Below are 17,377 nucleotides of genomic sequence, written 5' to 3'. Positions count from 1 at the left end.
GTCATCGCAGGATCAGCAGGACAACGCAGGCACACTCCTGTGACTGAGAGGCCAGCCTGGCAGGCTCTCCTTGGGGCCACCAGGCAGCACCCAAATCATGACACAGCAATTTAATATTATTTATGAATGCCTGGCCTTATCTTATGCTTATCCCACTAGCTCTTATGACTTGTCTGTCTGGTGGACTTGAGAGACCCTCGGAGAGAGGTGTCTATCAAGGAGTCTTCCACCCAAGAACCAGAACCAATCCACTGGATGCAAAAGCACGAGGCAGTTTATTGGATACACAGGGCCTGTGGATGCTGCAGTAACCAAGTTACAACTAAGTTACTGAGCATGCAGGGCTGAGGGCACATCATGTATTTATAGGGATTTCGGAGTTACATAAGAGGCTGCCTAGCAACAAGCATTTCATTGGTTGTCAAATTGGCGGGCTTAGCTCACCCTGGAGATGGCCCCATGTCTATTCTCTAATTTCCCCGAAAAACCATAAAGCCAGATAAAACACCCTGCAGCAAGTTGACAGTTTAGATAGGATGTCTTGGGGGGTGGAGTATTCCCTCTCCTCAGTCCTGAAAATCCACAAAGCTAGATAGAGCATTCTGCAGCAAGTTGACAGTTGAGATAGAATGCCTTGGGGGGTGGGGTGGAGTATTCCCTCTCCTTAGCCTAGTCAGTGAGTCTGCAACCCATAGATATCCAATTTTACCATCGGCTGAGCCGTGGGGCCCAGCTAAATTTTAACATAGTACATGGGCATGGGGGTCTTTCAAGTATGGGGGGGCGTCTTTCAGACTGAGTCCAGGCTCCTCCCTCTCTTATCTCCCTTGTTCTAGCTATTGGCCATTCAACTTCTGTTTTGTTTATTGTTGTTGTTGTTTGTTTTTTGTTGTTGTTGTTTTTTTCTGAGACAGGATTCCTCTGTAGCTTTGGTTCCTGTCCTGGAACTAGCTCTTGTAGGCCAGGCTGGCCTTGAACTCACAGAGATCCGACTGCCTCTGCCTCTGGAGTGCTGGGCCATTCAGCATTATATTAGACCAATCATGTGCTTTAGGCAGGTAAGAATACATAATTAAACACACATCATTACATAGTTAAACAAACGCAAAGCATCTTTACATAGTTAAACAAATGCAACACATCTTTACATAGTTAAAGCAATATCTCACAATAGCATAGTAAATATTAGACCAGCTGACAAGACTCTGTCTCAAACAAAAGTAAATAAAATTTAAAAATTGAAAGGCTACCTGTTATATTTTGATTTAAGTAATATTAATAGAGTCATTAGGAGAGTTTCCTTAGTATCCATCATGGCAAGTTGTTGGGAGAGAAAATTTGTTCCATGGGACTGGGGAGATAGCTCAGTGGTTTGGTTAAAAACACTGAGTGCTCTCTTGGAGAATACTAGTTGGTTCCCTATCACCCAAATGGTTGCTCACAACTGTATCCAGTTCTAGGGGATGTGACACCTCTTCTTGCCTCCAAAGGCATCAGACATGCATGTGGTGTGTATACATATATGTAGGCAAAACAGGGAAGGAGGGAGGGAGGGAGGGAGGGAGGGAGGGAGGGAGGGAGGGAAGGAAGGAAGGAAGGAAGGAAGGAAGGAAGGAAGGAAGGAAGGAAGGAAGGAAGGAAGGAAGGAAGGAAGGAAAACTTGTTCTGGGGACATAGGGCCAGGGTTACCTCACTCAGTACACTTTTGGTTACCCACAAGTGTAATGATTTGGTTTTACTGTACAGCTGAATAAAATCCCTCTGTGTATAGAAACTACATTTTCATTATCTATTCATCAGTTGAAGGACGTTTAGGTTGTCTTCATTTCCTGGATATTTTTGAATAAAGCAGCAGTGGGTAAGGCTGAGCAAGTAGCTGGAGAGCAGGCTATCGAGTCCTTTGGTCATGTGCTCAGGAGTGGTGAACCGAGTCGTGTAGTAGATCTGCTGGGGAATTTCCACACCAGTCTCCATCGTGCCTGCTCTAGTTCACAGTCCCACTAACAATGAGTGAAGGGTCCCTTTCCTCACGTCCTCATGCCAGTGTGGATGGGGAAGATCTCACAAGCCTCTACCTAAGATGAAGAGCTGCAGGCAATTAAATGGCTGCAGAGAAAAGAAGAATTGCCTTTCTCTAGGGATGACCCCCAGACGGGTTATCCAAGCCCAGGAAGTCAACCATAAACACATAAACACAAGCAGCACTAAATGGACTCTGTGTGTGTGTGTGTGTGTGTGTGTGTGTGCATTGTGTGCATGCAATAGTGAGGCGGTCAGGAATTAGGGAAGTTGGGGGGCATGTGGGAGGAGATGGAGAGGTTAAGGAAGGCTGAGAATGATAATAAGCATACTGCTTAGGCATGAAGCTCTGAAAGAAAAGATAAAAGGCAGAAATACAGTGCTATCAAGGCAGGCTGGTGACGCCTTGGAAGCTGTCAGCTCTAGAGCGCTGAGCTCCCTCCTGGCTGGTTTACAAATAGATGCATTTAAACTAAGTACTCTTATGAGAATTAGTGGTAAGTAGTTTGCATATACTGTTAGTTCTTATGTGGCCTCTAACATTCACTATTCAAAGTCCAGACTCTGAGACTTATACTTGTCTTTTTGTTATGCTGAAAGTTATTTTTAAAGACTGCCTCTTGCTTTAGATTCTGTGTGTGGAGAGATAAGGGGGTGGTTTGTGTTGGCAGAAGGTGAGGCTTCTAGCCTCCCTGCTCCCAGAAGTGTCATTCCTATGAGCACGTCCTGCTGGAGGGAACTGTCCCAGAATCAATATTTGCATAGAAACTCTCCTCCAACCTACCCTTATTAGATCAGATAAGAGAAAAATTGAACCCAGAATCTAAACAACTGGCTGCCTCTTCCTCCTCTTGCCACTGACGTCATTGTTAGGAGAGATAAAGAGATAAGAGAGAAGTTGCCTCCTAATATATTTTTTGACATTAATGTATATATTGTAGGCTCAGTAGAAAGTTCCAATTACATATTTCATATGCATGATTTCCTAGGGTGAACATGAATCTTTAAAAGTCTAGAACAAATAATTTTGTTCTCATATGTGAGGCACAGGCTAATGCCCCCTGAGAGTTATTATTATTATTCAGTGGCTTTTTTTTTCTTTAAAAAGCAATGATTGTTTAGATGCTGGATTAGGACGTTCTCTTTTCTTCCCCCTCCAGGATATAGATGTAGACAGTCTGGCTGCCCTTTGCGTGAAATAACAGACAGTGGATATTGACATCTCTACAGATGTGAGAGTACTGTGGTATTGTTGATAAAGACAAATGGCAAGGTGCACTTAAATCCCAGGCATGAATCCTGGCATGAATGAGTGAATGAATGAGTAGATGAATGTAATATTGCTACTGGGGACAAACTCATCTTTTTTTCTTGTATGCTCATCTATTCTTTCTTGATTCTACCTTTTTGTATTAAGAACTCTCTGGAGCTGGGCATGATGGCACACAGCTTTAGTGCCAGCACTCAGGAGGTAGAGGTGGGTAGATCTTTGTGAGTTTGAGGCCAGGGTAGTCTACAAAGTGAGTTCCAGGACAGCCAGGGCTACACAGAGAAACCCTGTCTCGAAACACCCTCCACCTAAAAAACTATTCCTGTGTGTGTGTTTGTGTGTGTGTCTCCTCTCTCTCTCTCTCTCTCTCTCTCTCTCGTGCACACACACACACACACATACACAAACTTTCTAAAAAAAATCAGTATTAGCTCTGTCTGACATTAAAAAAATCAGTTCATATGCATTACCCTAATGTTCTGTATCTTAGTTGAATTAGATGAGTAAAAGAAACACCTAGGTCCCAGAACATGGTTTCAAAAAAGCATGAATTATTTCAAACTTTTATTTTCTTTATTATTAATCAAAAGTAAAGGTTTGAGGAATGAAAGAAAATAAGTAAATCACAAATTAAATGCCCACAGTCCTCTGTAACAATCTTTCTCAAATGTAGTCAGACTTTCTTTTGTGGGACCACTAGCTCCCCAGTAATGACAGGGAGACGTATTATTAATTATGAAAGCTTGGTCTTAGCTTGGGCTTTTTTCCAGCTAGTTCTTATAATGTAAATTAACCTGTCTCTGTTCATTTACATCCAGTCATGTGGCTTGGTTACCTCTGTTGTGTACCATGTCTAACTTCTACAGAATCTCTAGCAAAGTCTGTGTACCTAGATCCCGCCCTCTCTTGCCTCTCCCCAGAAATCCCAGCTATCCTCTCCTGCGTGGCTGTTGACCATTCGGCTCTTTACTAAACCAGTCAGCAGGCACTGTAGGCAGAGACACGTCTTTACGGTGTACGCCAGTATTTCACAACTGTCTTCACGTAAAGGAAGCCTCCATTCATGTACAGTAGTTTGCTCACCGGATGAAACTTCATATGGAAATTCATTTGACTAAGTGGAATTATTGCTTTTGGGGTCTGTTACCTTTTTAAGAGGAGTTGGGATCGTTTTTCTAAATTATTTTTCCTTTCCTGGTCTCTGCTAGTGTTTGTTTTTGGTTTTGTGTCTTTAAATTTCCTCCTAAGTGGCCCAGAGGAGCAATAGGGGACCTGTTTTGAACAAGCACGAATGGGAACTTTTGCTGAAAATAGGGCAAAGCCTCTTTCTACTTCCACCGTCCCCGCCAAGCCTGGGCATGCTCAGCTGGTAGGAGTGATCTTAGTTATCTGGTAGTTTAATAGGGGAACTACACTCCCTCCTTTCATGAATAGTTAAAAGATGTAGCTTATTAAAGTCTGTACGTAAGTGGTGTAAGTAGAATCGTTCTGAGCTCTTGGCAATGCCTTGGTCATCCCTGCTTGTTTACAGGGCCTCATAGCAAGTGGCAAACAGCAGGCACAAAAGGCATGCAAAAGCAAAAGCACACAAAATGATAAAACTACTAAGCAGAAAGTGTGATATGTATAATTCCACAGTAAGAGAGTCCATAGGTGCAGTTAGGGTACAGGGTTGTATCCTTGTCACTTTGATGGAGAGGGCAGAAAGATGAGGATCATCACTGACGGCGGATGCCCATCATCTCTTTCCCGCAGCTCCCTCCCAGACTCAGCTCGTTGTCAGGTGGGCTCATTCTGTCAAAGAGTACAGCCCAAGCCCTCCACCTCTGTCGTTCTCTTTGCTGCCTCCCTGGCCTAAGTCGTTCCATTTCTACAGGCCACTGTAGCAGTCTCCTGACCGGCCTCTCTGTTTCTTTTTGCTGCTATGGTATCATCCACAAACAAGTTGACAGACATTGAGGACATAAGCATCAAAGGATACAGATTCTGGCTCAAGTCTAAATGTACTGTGGTCTGTACTGTCTCCAGGTTTGTCATGGATCACTATGTCCTGCAGTGAGTGATTAGCTCGGCCTTAAGTCTCATCCCAAATATGATTATTCTGAGAAGCACAGCACCCATGTCCTCCTGGCTTGCATGATCCCCACAGAGAGTCTGCTGCATTTTCATAGTTGTATTTGTATGACTTTTCATCTTATCTTAGTTCAAAGATTCTACTGCTGTCTTAGGTTTTTTTTTCATTGCTGTGAAAAAAATACCATGACTGTGCAACTTTTTTAAGGAAAGAATTTAATTGGATGACTCGCTCACAGTTTCAGAGTTCAGTCCATTATCATCATGGCGGAGAACATGGCGGCATGCAGGCAGATGTGGTGCTGGAGCAGTAGCTGAGAGTTTGACATCTTTCAGGCAACAGGAAGTTGACTGACTGACACACTGAGGGAAGCATGAGCAAAAGAGACCTCAAGGCCCACCCCCATAGTGACACACTTCCTCCAACAAGGCCACACCTCCCAATAGTGCCACTTTCTTTGGGGGCCGTTTTCTTCCAAACCACCACATTCCTCTCTCTGGCCCTCGAAGGTAAAATGTGCTTAGTCCAACTTCAAAAGCTCCCGTAGTCTATCACAGTCTCTACGTTTAAAAGTCCAAAGTTGAAAGTCTGTTCTGAGATTCATGCAATCTCTTAACTGTAATCCCCTATAAAATGAAAATCAAGAAGCAAAACACTTTTCTAACATATAATGGCATAGGATATACATTACCATGATTATAGAACATAGGGAGGGGAGCATAGTAGAAAATACTGGACCAAAGCAAGGCTGAAAACCAGCTGGGCAAACTCCAAACTCTGCATCTCCGTGTCTGATGTCCAAACACTCTTCAGAGCTCCAATTCTGCTTAGATTTGACTGTAACACACGTCTTTCTCTTTGGCTCGTTCCACTCCCTGTTAGCAGCTTTCCCTGTAGATATCTCACGACTCTGGCATCTCCGACGCCTTGGTTCTCTAAGGCAAGTCAGGCTTCAACTTCACGGCTTCATGCACTTACCTCTCTACTAAGCCTCCATTCTGGGACATCTCTGATACATGCCTGGCCTCAGCGGCTTTATACCATAACTCCTTTCTTCTATCCTTAACTCTAAAGCCAGAACCACATGGCCAAAACTGCTAAATTCTGCTGTTTACTGGGACTGGAACATGCCCCCTGCCCTTATTCAATTACATCTTCACCAGCATTTTCGTTCACTGCCTAAAGTTGGCTGCCCAGAAACTCGCTGTGTAGACCAGGCTACCTCAGACTCAGAGATCCACCAGCCTCTGTCTTCCCAATGCCAGGATTAATGGTGTGCACTGCCAGACTGGGTTCTAAGCCTTTCTTCAGTTCCTTTTCACAAGTTGGAAATTTAACTGGGTGAGACTTTGCCCTGAGGTCATTATTCACTTTATCTGTTTATCTCCTAGAGCAACATTCCACTTTCAGGTACTCTTTTTCTCCTCAAATGTTTTTCCTTGCTCACCTTGTTCTTTTAATTTTAAATCTTCATTAGAGTTGCCATTAATATCCACACAACAGAATGTATACAAGGCTGTTTGAGATTATTTTTCTGCCAACGAAATTAATCCAATTAGCCCCAGGGAGACTCTCTGGAAAAGGGCAAAAGACAGCCACTTCTTTACCAAAATATCACAAGAGCAATCTCTAGGCGACATGCTAAAACTCTTCTCTTCTGAAACCTCCTGAGTGTGCACCCCCATAGTTCAAATAATTCTCGGCACCACTGTCTTCCATGTTCCTACTAGTATGGCCCATTAAGCAGGGCTTAAAGCATTCCATTGCTTTTCTAACTCAATGTAGCAAAGTCTAAATTCCTCCAAGCAAACACATGGTCAGGCCCATCACAACAATACCCCAGTCTCTGGTACCAGCTTTGTCTTAGTCAGGGTTTTTATTGCTGTGAAGAGACACCCTGACCATGGCAACTCTTATAAAGAGAACATCTAATTGGGGTGGCTCACTTACAGTTTCAGAGTTTCCACTATCATCATGATGTGGCCTGCAGGCAGAAGTGGTGCTGGAATGGCACACTTTCTCCAACCAGGCCACATTTCCTAATAGTGCCACTCCCTTTATCCCATTGACTTGTGTGTGTGTGTGTGCGCTCGTGTGTGTGTGTGTGTGTGTGTGTGCGCACATGTAGGGGGATTGTGGGGAGTTGCTTATGATATGGTGTTCATGTGGAAATCAGAAAAAAACCTGCAGGACCCACACTCCCTTCCTCAGGTGGCAAGAGACTTTATATAGCTAGCCATTCCCCAGCCCTTACTTCAGCCTATGTTACCCTTGTAGCTGTCACTGACCGTGTACCCAGGTATATGCATGCTTCATGGGGTGTATCTGTCTTGTTTGTAAGCAGAACGCCAATGCCAGGTACAGAGTGGGCACTCAGCGCACACTTGTTATTAGTTGTACAACAAAGTTGTCCACACTGAAAAGTTGCACAGTCGTCAAACTTGGGTCAGGGTTGAATATGTTATATTTTTTATTGAATAATGTGTGAGAGTAGAGATTCCACAGACGCTGGAGAGTGGGAGGAATCCTCTTGGCAGTGAGCAGACATCTAAGATAAGGAATGCACAGGCCAAGCGTGGCACTTGTATTTATGTTTTTTGAGACTGATTACTTTAGCAGTTGCTGAATTAAATAGAGAGGCTGGAACCAGCTCCTCGTGGGGAGGTTGTTGTAGCAGTGAGGAAAGGGCTGTAAAATGCTTGACAGGGAGGTCCAGAGGAAAGGACGAAGTGGACACAGGATTCTAGAGTTTGGAATTTTGTGGTGGCAATGTACCCAGTAACTGAACCATAAAGTATCGTTTCCTTTGTAATAAGACATTTATCGAGCCATCCAGAACACGACAACGCATGCGCGCATGTGTGCAGCGTTATACTCCCAGTTACTTGGGAAGTTGAGGTAGGAGGATCCACTCAAGGCTTACCTTGATACCTTACTAAGATACAACTTAAAAATAAAAATAAAAAGAGTGAAAGACCTGTGAACACAGCTCAGCAGTAGAATGTGAAGCCCCTGGTTCAGTCCTCCATTAAAAAATAATAATTTAACGACTCTTCTAGTTGAAAATGAATAGACACCCTTACTGTTCCTGGAGTTCCTTTGGTAAAGCGCAGTACTGAATGAAGGGACGGAGAGGAGAGCTGGAATTAACATTCCACTGGCATTGGTTTAGTGGATGAGGTAATGTGCATGGCAGACACCGTGTGACAGGTAGCCTTCCATGCGCATAGCAAACGGTACTGCTGTGTTTTCATTTTATAAGTCCATTTTTCCCTGACAAGTTGTTGTCTGGAAAAAATTACCCGAGACATTTTCTTATGATGCCATATATGTGTGTCTTTATTTTTAAAGCTGATGAAGAAGATGATGGAAATACCGCCAAGCACGTAACCGTGACCGAGGCTAACGATGCTCCTGATCCTCAGGTATGATGCGGTCTGCCGTAGTGTGCATCTTCCTCGCCTGTGGGTGGTTAGGTCACGAATGAGGCAGATTTGCCTTATGTGTCCTGTTATTACTCATTTTCATGGGAATAAACTGCTTAGTTTTGATATATAAAGGCATTTCCAAAGAAAGACCCTAAATTGTTCACACAGAAAGCCTCCTGTAACATGGATGTTACTCTCTGTAATTTTAATTACTCACTGTCCAAACATATTGAATAGAAAGGTCCCTCAAGTAAGCAATTCATATGTTTTAAATTGTGTGTCACTCTGAGCAGTGTAGCCCCATCCCACCCAGCATGCAAAATTTTTCTTTATTCAAAGTATCAATACTGTGTGCCCTTCCTTCCCTTAGTTACTAGAGAGCTATTTATCAGCTCAGCATCCTGGGTATTGCAGGGCTTCTTCAATTCGCCCTTCCAGGTTAGCCTGGTAAATCGCAACGCCTACATCACTCATCTCATCTCTTACCTGTTCTATCATCTTGCGTCATCACAAAAAGGGTGACTATGTTACATTTTGAAAAAGAAAAAGACCATTTTCATATAACATTTCCTATAGTATATTGAGTTAGTTGTTGTCTCTTGTTATTACTTAGTGTTGTTAATCTCTTACAATGCTTAATATATAAGCAGAAATGAATCATACATATATATAAAAATAGGGAGTTCAGTATTATTTATAGTTTTAGGACTCACTGGGGATCTTAGGGTGTGTCTTCTTCGGATAAATGGTGACTACTGCATAGTGATTGATAGAGGAATGCACTTCTTTCTCTCTCCCTCCCTTCCCTCTACGTGTCTATAGGTTGATAGGTAGAGAGGAAAATAGGTAGGTAAGTAGGTAGATAGATAGATAGATAGATAGATAGATAGATAGATAGATAGATAGACAGAGAGATAGACAGAGAGATAGATTGATAGATGATAGATTCCACTTCTTAAAAAAAGCAAAGAAGTAGAAGGACTTGGTCCTTATGACTGACCGTCTCTTCAAGCTGGTAGAAGAGAAGGAACTTGCAGACATACTATAACAATGCCTCAGCTGCCAGAGACCCTGTGCTGTTGATCCCTAATAGCGAAATCACAAATGGACAAGATTTTGAATTGTATACCTCAGTATCAACAACCATTCACTTTGTATTAAAATGAAGTGTTTGAGGACGCAGTGTGGTTATCCTACTGCCGCTTGCTTTGAAGGTCCAAAATCTATTGATTGTCGCCGGAATAATCACTTTAACTTTTGTCAGTCAAGACTGTAGAGGTTGTAATTTTTTTTTATTAATTAATTAATTTATTTAATTATTAAAGATTTCTGCCTCTTCCCCACCACCACCTCCCATTCCCCCCTCTCCCCCAATCAAGTCTTCCTCCCTCCTCAGCCCAAAGAGCAAGCAGGTTTCCCTGCCCTGTGGGAGGTCCAAGGACCACCCACCTCCATCCAGGTCTAGTAAGGTGAGCATCCAAACTACCTGGGCTCCCACAAAGCCATTATGTGCAATAGGATCAAGAACCCATTGCCATTGTTCTTCAGTTCTCAGTAGTCCTCATTGTCCATTATGTTCAGCGAGACCGGTTTTGTCCCATGCTTTTTCAGACCCCGGCCAGCTGGCCTTGGTGAGTTCCCGATAGAACATCCCCATTGCCTCAGTGTGTGGGTGCACCCCTCGCGGTCCTGAGTTCCTTGCTCGTGCTCTCTCTCCTTCTGCTCCTCCTTTGGATCGTGAGACTTCAGTCCAGTGCTCCAATGTTGGTCTCTGTCTCTGTCTTCTTTCATCGCCTGATGAAGGTTAATATTCAGGAAGATGCTTATATGTTTTTCTTTGGGTTCACCTTCTTATTTAGCTTCTCTAGAATCACGAATTATAGTCTCAATGTCCTTTATTTATGGCTAGAAACCAAATATGAGTGAGTACATCCCATAAATTTATATTGTTATAATATGAGTGATGCTGTAGTTGAGTTTATATTGAAGTTATACTTCAGGCTTCAAGCATGCAGGAGTTCCCCAACTCTGCATTCATTATTCAGAGATTTATTGGATCATTCATTTATTAGTGTAATGTTTCCAAATATAAGCTACTGTAGTTTTGTTTGTTTTCAACTTATCCTATGGGCAAAAAATCTGTTTGAATGCAACTTTATTTCTCAAAAGGATACATAAATTGTGACTTTATTCAACAGTAGCATCACCACACAGCTGTGAATTGTGAGTGGTGTCTGTCCAGGGAGATTTCAGAAAGAAGGAGGTTATGACCCTAATGTATCTGATAAAGCTTTTTGCTGCCTGCTCTATCAGTGTGTGTGTAGAGACCCATCCATCTGCATGTCTGTGGGAATCTCCTGTCTTCACTGTAGAGTATATTTAAACAAATTGACATTTGTCTGCCTTCTTCCCAGTGCATGGTGAAATATGTACTGTGTAGAGGGGCTGTCCCACAGCTGCTGAAAACTTTGGGCATAAGAAGGAGGAAGATCCACCTATCCCCAGGAGGTGGGCTGTTGTTCTCTGTAGGTTTTCTACCTATCCCTTCACAAGTGATGACATCTTTCGTCTATTAACAGTGTCTCTTTCTTCCTGAGAGACTCCGTTTCTGTGCTGCACTGTATGGCTAAAGTGAAGAGCATGTCTACACTTGGTTCTGTACGCAAGCCCTTCTTCCTTAGCTGTTGCCTTTAGCGAGCTCCTTAGCTGTTGGTAAAATCTGTAAATTTTTGTAGGGCAGACTTTTGTGCCATGCAAAACCTAGTATGCATGGAGTGTGCGTGTGTGTGTGTGTGTGTGTGTGTACACCTGCACACGCATGGAGGCCAGAGAGAAGGCCTTTCACTGAACCTGGAGCTTGGCTGGGGTCCAGCAAACCCCAGCCATGTTCCCTCTCCATGCCCCACAGTGCTGGGGTCATAGGTATGCACATGGCCACACCCGGCTTTTCACGGGAACACTAGGCACTTGGCCTCCAAGCCTCATGCTTGTGCAACAAATGCTCTTACTGCAGAGCCATCTCCTGGGCCCGGAAGAAGTGCATTTTAGTGATAAGGTAATGCAGTCATTGTTTTCAGATGTGAAAGATGCGTTTTCCACCTTTGTCACAGAAAACATTGCTTATTTGTCCTCTGTATGTCCTTTGCATTTTTCATGTTTCATTTTCTGCCTCAAGGAAGTGGACCTACATTTTATGACTCCACTTTTCATTGGCATCTGTAACATTTCTCAGGCTGAAAGCCATGCGGACTTGAATTATGCAGTACAGAGAATTTTCTTTTTCTAAGAGAGACCTTGAAATAGGCTTTAAATAACTCTTCTGACAGTTACACATTAATCCTTCTCTTTTTCTGACTTAGCAGTGTTAGGTAAACTGTTCATAATTAATTTCACATAGGTAAATTAAATAGACCACAAATATGAAAGTCTAGATCAAGTTATCTTGCCTCTTTTGTTCATGACAAAATCCCTAAAATATATTAATAAATTCATGGGTCTCTTGAATTAAATTACTAAATTACACAGCCATGGAAGGGTCCCCCCCCCCAGAGAACATCTGGTTTCATGTTGTGTTTCCAGGACAACTGTCCTATAAACCTTAGAGGATTTGTGATATCTCTGGGCTCAAAGCCCTCCAGGGAATAAAGTGCCGTCTATAAACTTCTCTGAAAGCTTTCCACAGGTTGTTATTTTATAAGTAGTGCTGTAAAATTATCTAGTGAAAATATTAGTGCCACAAAAATTAAATGGAAACTTGAAAATGAAGACAGTAATATTCCTTTTTTAATTAGAAAACATGAAATAAGTATAAAAGTTAAATTAATCTGAAACAGACTTTTTAAAGTAATAACATTTGTTATTTAAAATGCAGATGTTGGATTCATGCATTGATATATCTGGTTCAGATAAAACCCTTATTTTAAGAAGGCAAAAACAACAACAAAAATGTCTGTATTTAAGATTCTCATCATGACATGAAGAATATCTCGAAAATTTGTAGTTCTGTAGAAACCGAGAATATAGCCAGTGCCCCTCCGCTCATCTGTCTGTTGCTGATGATGGACGCATTTGTCTACAGAGCTGTGTGTGGGACTCAGTGTCTGAGTGAGTCCTTGCATGTCCTGCCCAGTGTGCCCAGCACTCCCTGCTGGGACCAGCCCTGGCAGCCTCATGCACACATTCCCTCTGACACTCAGGCCACACTGGAAGCCAGAGAGAAGGGGAGACAGGCAGGAAGAGGAAAGGAGAGAAAGAACGGAAGGATTCCTCTGCCACACAGTACTACCAGGGAGTCTTGTGAGGTTTTGTGGGATGGCAGCATCTCCTCTGCAGCAGGGGACAGTGAACACTGAGGGTGCCATGGAGGAGAAATAAGTCTCAGGTGTGAGCATAGAATTCTCTAGATAGCAGAAATTTACCATTTTAAGAACAATTTTTAGCGAGTTGGAAAGACGGCTCAGTAGTTAGGAGCGTTCACTGCTCTTCCAAAGGCCCTGAGTTCAGTTCCCAGAATGCGCATGGTAGCTCACAACTGTCTGATACTGTCTTCTGGTTTGCAGACGTACATACAGACAAAGTAGCCATAGGCATTAAATAAATAAGTAAATAAATAAATCTAAAAGAATACAATCTTTAAAGAATGTTCATTATTTGCAAATATGAATTGCCTCCCCCACACAGTTTCCTTGTTCTCCTGTCATAAAGGAGGGCACTTAATACGATTTACTCCTGTGTGCCGTGCCTTTTACTGCTTATAGACACGACTTCATCATTTGTCCATATTAGCATCATCTCATATTATAGGACCCATTAAAATTCTGACAAACGAGAAATATACCCTCAGGAGGATGGCTAGGATGGTAAAAAGTATTTAAAAGTAAAAATCAAATGGACCCTCAGTGATGCTCTAGATCAATGGTTCTCAACATATAGATATGTATATTACATATCAGATATTTACATTACAGTGCATAACAGTAGCAAAACTGCAGTTATGAAGTAGCAACAGAAATAACTTTATGATTCGGGGTCACCACATGAAGTACTGTATGAAAGGGTGGCAGCATTAGGCCCTAACACATCACTACATTTCTGCAGTTGGGTTTCCCTGCAGGCCAGGAGATGACAACCACAGCCCCTGCCTGTGCCTGTATTCAGATGTTATATAGCTTATTCATCTGCTTACCCAACACTGCTCGCTGATCCAAGGCTTCACCTGAAGAGCCAAGTAGTTGCGACACATACCTGAGACTTACTGTCTGGCCTGATATGAAAATTTTGCAAATACTTGCCACTTAGATGTCCGCTCTGTGCCTTTGTCTCTCATATCACCAGCATCTTCTCCCCAGTTCTTATTCTTAGTCAGTAACTTCTGGGGAAAAGAGATTTTCAGTAAAGAATCTTTGTGAGTTGCCACCATCAGACTCTGCCAGCCTACCTGCATGTTGCCTCCTGTTCCAGTAGTTGGAACACTGATATTTACATTTCTGTCTAGGGGTAGATCCTTATCTACTTTCCATACTCAAGGGCATTAATCTTGAAAATGTGTTCGCTCACATTCTCTCTCTCTTCCCCTCAGTCTTCCTCTCCTCTCCTGTGATCAAATTTCCCTGTGTAGTACATGATTTCTAACACCGATAAATATGCTGACGTTCCCCTCACCTCGGCTCCATCGAGCCAGCGGAACTCCTGTTCTAATCATTCCTCAGCAGGGCCCAGTCTGTCACAGTACCTGTGGGATTCTCTGTTGGCTACATGTTAGTAAAACTGTCCCCTAACTGCCTCAGAGGAGATTCGTCTCCTCAAAATCACAGATTACCTTTGTCAAACTGATAGTTATTTGGAAACATTGTATCTGAAACTCCAGTAGCAGACTGGTAGATTCCCGCCCCCCTCCCACAGCAGCAGACTGGTCGATGCCTCCCCCAGCAGCAGACTGGTAGACACCCCCCACCCCCCAACCCCCACCCCCCAGCAGCAAACAGGTCGATCCCCCCAGCAGCAGACTGGTAGACACCCCCCACCCCCCCAGCAGCAGACAGGTAGATTCCCCCAGCATCAGACTGGTAGATCCCCTCAGCAGCAGACTGGTCGATCCCCCCAGCAGCAGACTGGTAGACCCCCCCAGCAGCAGACTGGTCGACCCCCCCCAGCAGCAGACTGGTCGATCCCCCCACCCCCAGCAGCAGACTGGTCGATCCCCCCCCCCAGCAGCAGACTGGTCGATCCCCCCCCCAGCAGCAGACTGGTAGATCCCCCCAGCAGCAGACTGGTAGATCCCCCCCCCAGCAGCAGACTGGTAGATCCCCCCAGCAGCAGACTGGTAGATCCCCCCAGCAGCAGACTGGCAGATCCCCCCAGCAGTAGACTAGTAGATCCCCTCCCCAGCAGCAGACTGGTAGATCCCTCCCAGCAGCATGCTGGGTAGGCTTCTAGCCTCCCACACACACACACACACACACACACACACGCATGCATACACACACACACACAGGATGAAACCTTTTGGTCCACCAGATTTCCCCTGAAGCTGCTCGCTCTTCCTGTCTCCTTTCTGATTCCCTGTATCCTCCCACTTTGAAACACTGCACTCAGCTCTTTGATTTATAGCCCTGCATTCCAACAACCAAAGTAATACTGTCTACGCTCTGGATGGCCCCCATGCTCCTACAGAGGCCACCCCCCCCCAGTGGGGCTTTGAGTAGGCACCTTCCTTCCATACTCTCCCAGTATTTACAAACTCTGGTGAAACTCCCAAATAACATCTGCTGCCACTGACTTGGAAGTGCATCTAGATGACCCTCAAGTCTGTTGTCTCCTCCACTGCCTCAGATGGGTGAAAACCAGTCCCCTTCACTTTTCTAGCTCCTACTGCTGCGTCCTCCCCGCTGGACACAGCGATCCTCTAAACTGTGATCTGTTTGTGATAATTGTCTGCTGAAGCCATTCAAAAAATTTCATCTTGTCCAGAACAAGAATCCAATCTCTTTATAGGCAAAACATTGTCATGTATTTTAATAATATTCATTGTCTTAGAGAATAGTTAATAATAAATTTATGTACAGCATAATTTTATAGCATACCTGATGTCATTAGCTCATATCTTGACAAAGAAGCATAATTTTAAGAAGTAACATAGTTCATTTTTATGAAGACTAATTATTATAATTCTCATTATTAAACTAAAATTTATATTCTGTTAATTCTGTATATTTGTTTTTCTTTTAATTAAATGTAGTATTGTCCTGTTGATATAAAATTCCATGTGTTCAATGCCCATCTTGACTCCTCCAGAAATCAAAGAACCTGATTCTTCATTTTACTGCTGTGAGGATTTTTATAATTATTTCACTTTAAAATTTGAATTGAGCGTATTAATTGTTGGCAATACAAAGTATATGCAGCACATAATACTAATATTAGGCAAAGCTATACTACTAAACTAAAACTCCAGGCTAGCATAAATTTATTTTAACTGAAACACACACATAATAGATATGTGATATTTCAGTGTATTTCTACATCCTATAAGTTGAAATAGGATAAACATATTTATTTAAATATTTTTATTTATTAATAACAGAGACTTTTAAATGGCATGTGCTCAACTATGTTCATGGCAGCATTGTTTGTCATAGCCAGAACCTGGAAACAACCTAAATGTCCCTCGATTGAAGAATGGATAAGGAAAATGTGGTACATTTACACAATGGAGTACTACACAGCAGAGAAAAATGATGACATCTTGAATTTTGCAGGCAAAATGGATGGAGCTAGAAAACATCATATTGAGTGAGGTAACCCAGACCCAGAAGGATAATTACATGTACTCACCCACAAGTGGTTTTTAAACGTAAAACAAAGAAAACCAGCCCACAAATCACAATCCCAGAGAACCTAGACAACAATGAGGACCCTCAGAGAGACATAGATAGATCTAATCTACATGTGAAGAATAAAAAGACAAGATCTCCTGAGTAAATTGGGAGCATGTGGACCATAGGAGAGGGTTGAAGGGGAAGGAAGAGGCAGGGAGAGGAGCAGAGAAAAATGTAGAGCTCAATAAAAATCAACTAAAAAACACAATATCCTTGCCTTGGGAAAAATATGCTGACTAGTGTCACCTCACGGGGATACATTTTAAATTTTTTTTATTGCAAACAGGTTTTTGCAGTACCCTCTAACCCCCACCAGCTCCTCTAAGATCTTCCTCCGCCTCCCCTCCCATCTGAATTCACATCCTTTCTATCTTTCCTTTAAAAGCAAGAAAGTAGAACATAAGATACAAAAACACACACAGTCCTGTACACAAGATTCCCAAAAAGTGGAAGCCATAATTTATGTGCAAAGGACCTGTAATGTTATTTAAAAATGTCTTGTCTAAACATTGTAAGACAAAGGATCTGCAAAGATATTGTTGAGTTATTTTTGTGTTGACCATCTGCTTCTGGGCATGAGACCTGCCCTTAAGAGTAGTTTGTATCTCCCGTGAGAGTCACTAAAAAGAACTAATTCTTCATTTGCAAGTGGTTATCAAGTGGAGATAGCTTCTGGGGTAGTGATGGGGGCTTATGCCCGTTTTTGTCT

The 17,377-nt window shown here is 42.9% G+C and overlaps 1 protein-coding gene across 1 annotated transcript in view; it reads left to right on the top strand.

Annotated features, from left to right (window-relative positions):
• Rapgef5 (Rap guanine nucleotide exchange factor 5) overlaps nucleotides 1-17,377 on the top strand; it is a 229,683-nt gene that overhangs the window by 99,769 nt on the left and 112,537 nt on the right. The window contains exon 8 of the mRNA XM_057782269.1: nucleotides 8,715-8,788. Coding sequence (XP_057638252.1) covers nucleotides 8,715-8,788 — 74 coding nt within the window. The remainder of the gene's footprint in view (nucleotides 1-8,714; nucleotides 8,789-17,377) is intronic.

The sequence above is a fragment of the Chionomys nivalis genome, chromosome 10 (genome assembly GCF_950005125.1).
Source record: "Chionomys nivalis chromosome 10, mChiNiv1.1, whole genome shotgun sequence".
Classification (NCBI taxonomy): Eukaryota; Metazoa; Chordata; class Mammalia; order Rodentia; family Cricetidae; genus Chionomys; species Chionomys nivalis.
This window is presented reverse-complemented; position numbering and strand designations above follow the sequence as displayed.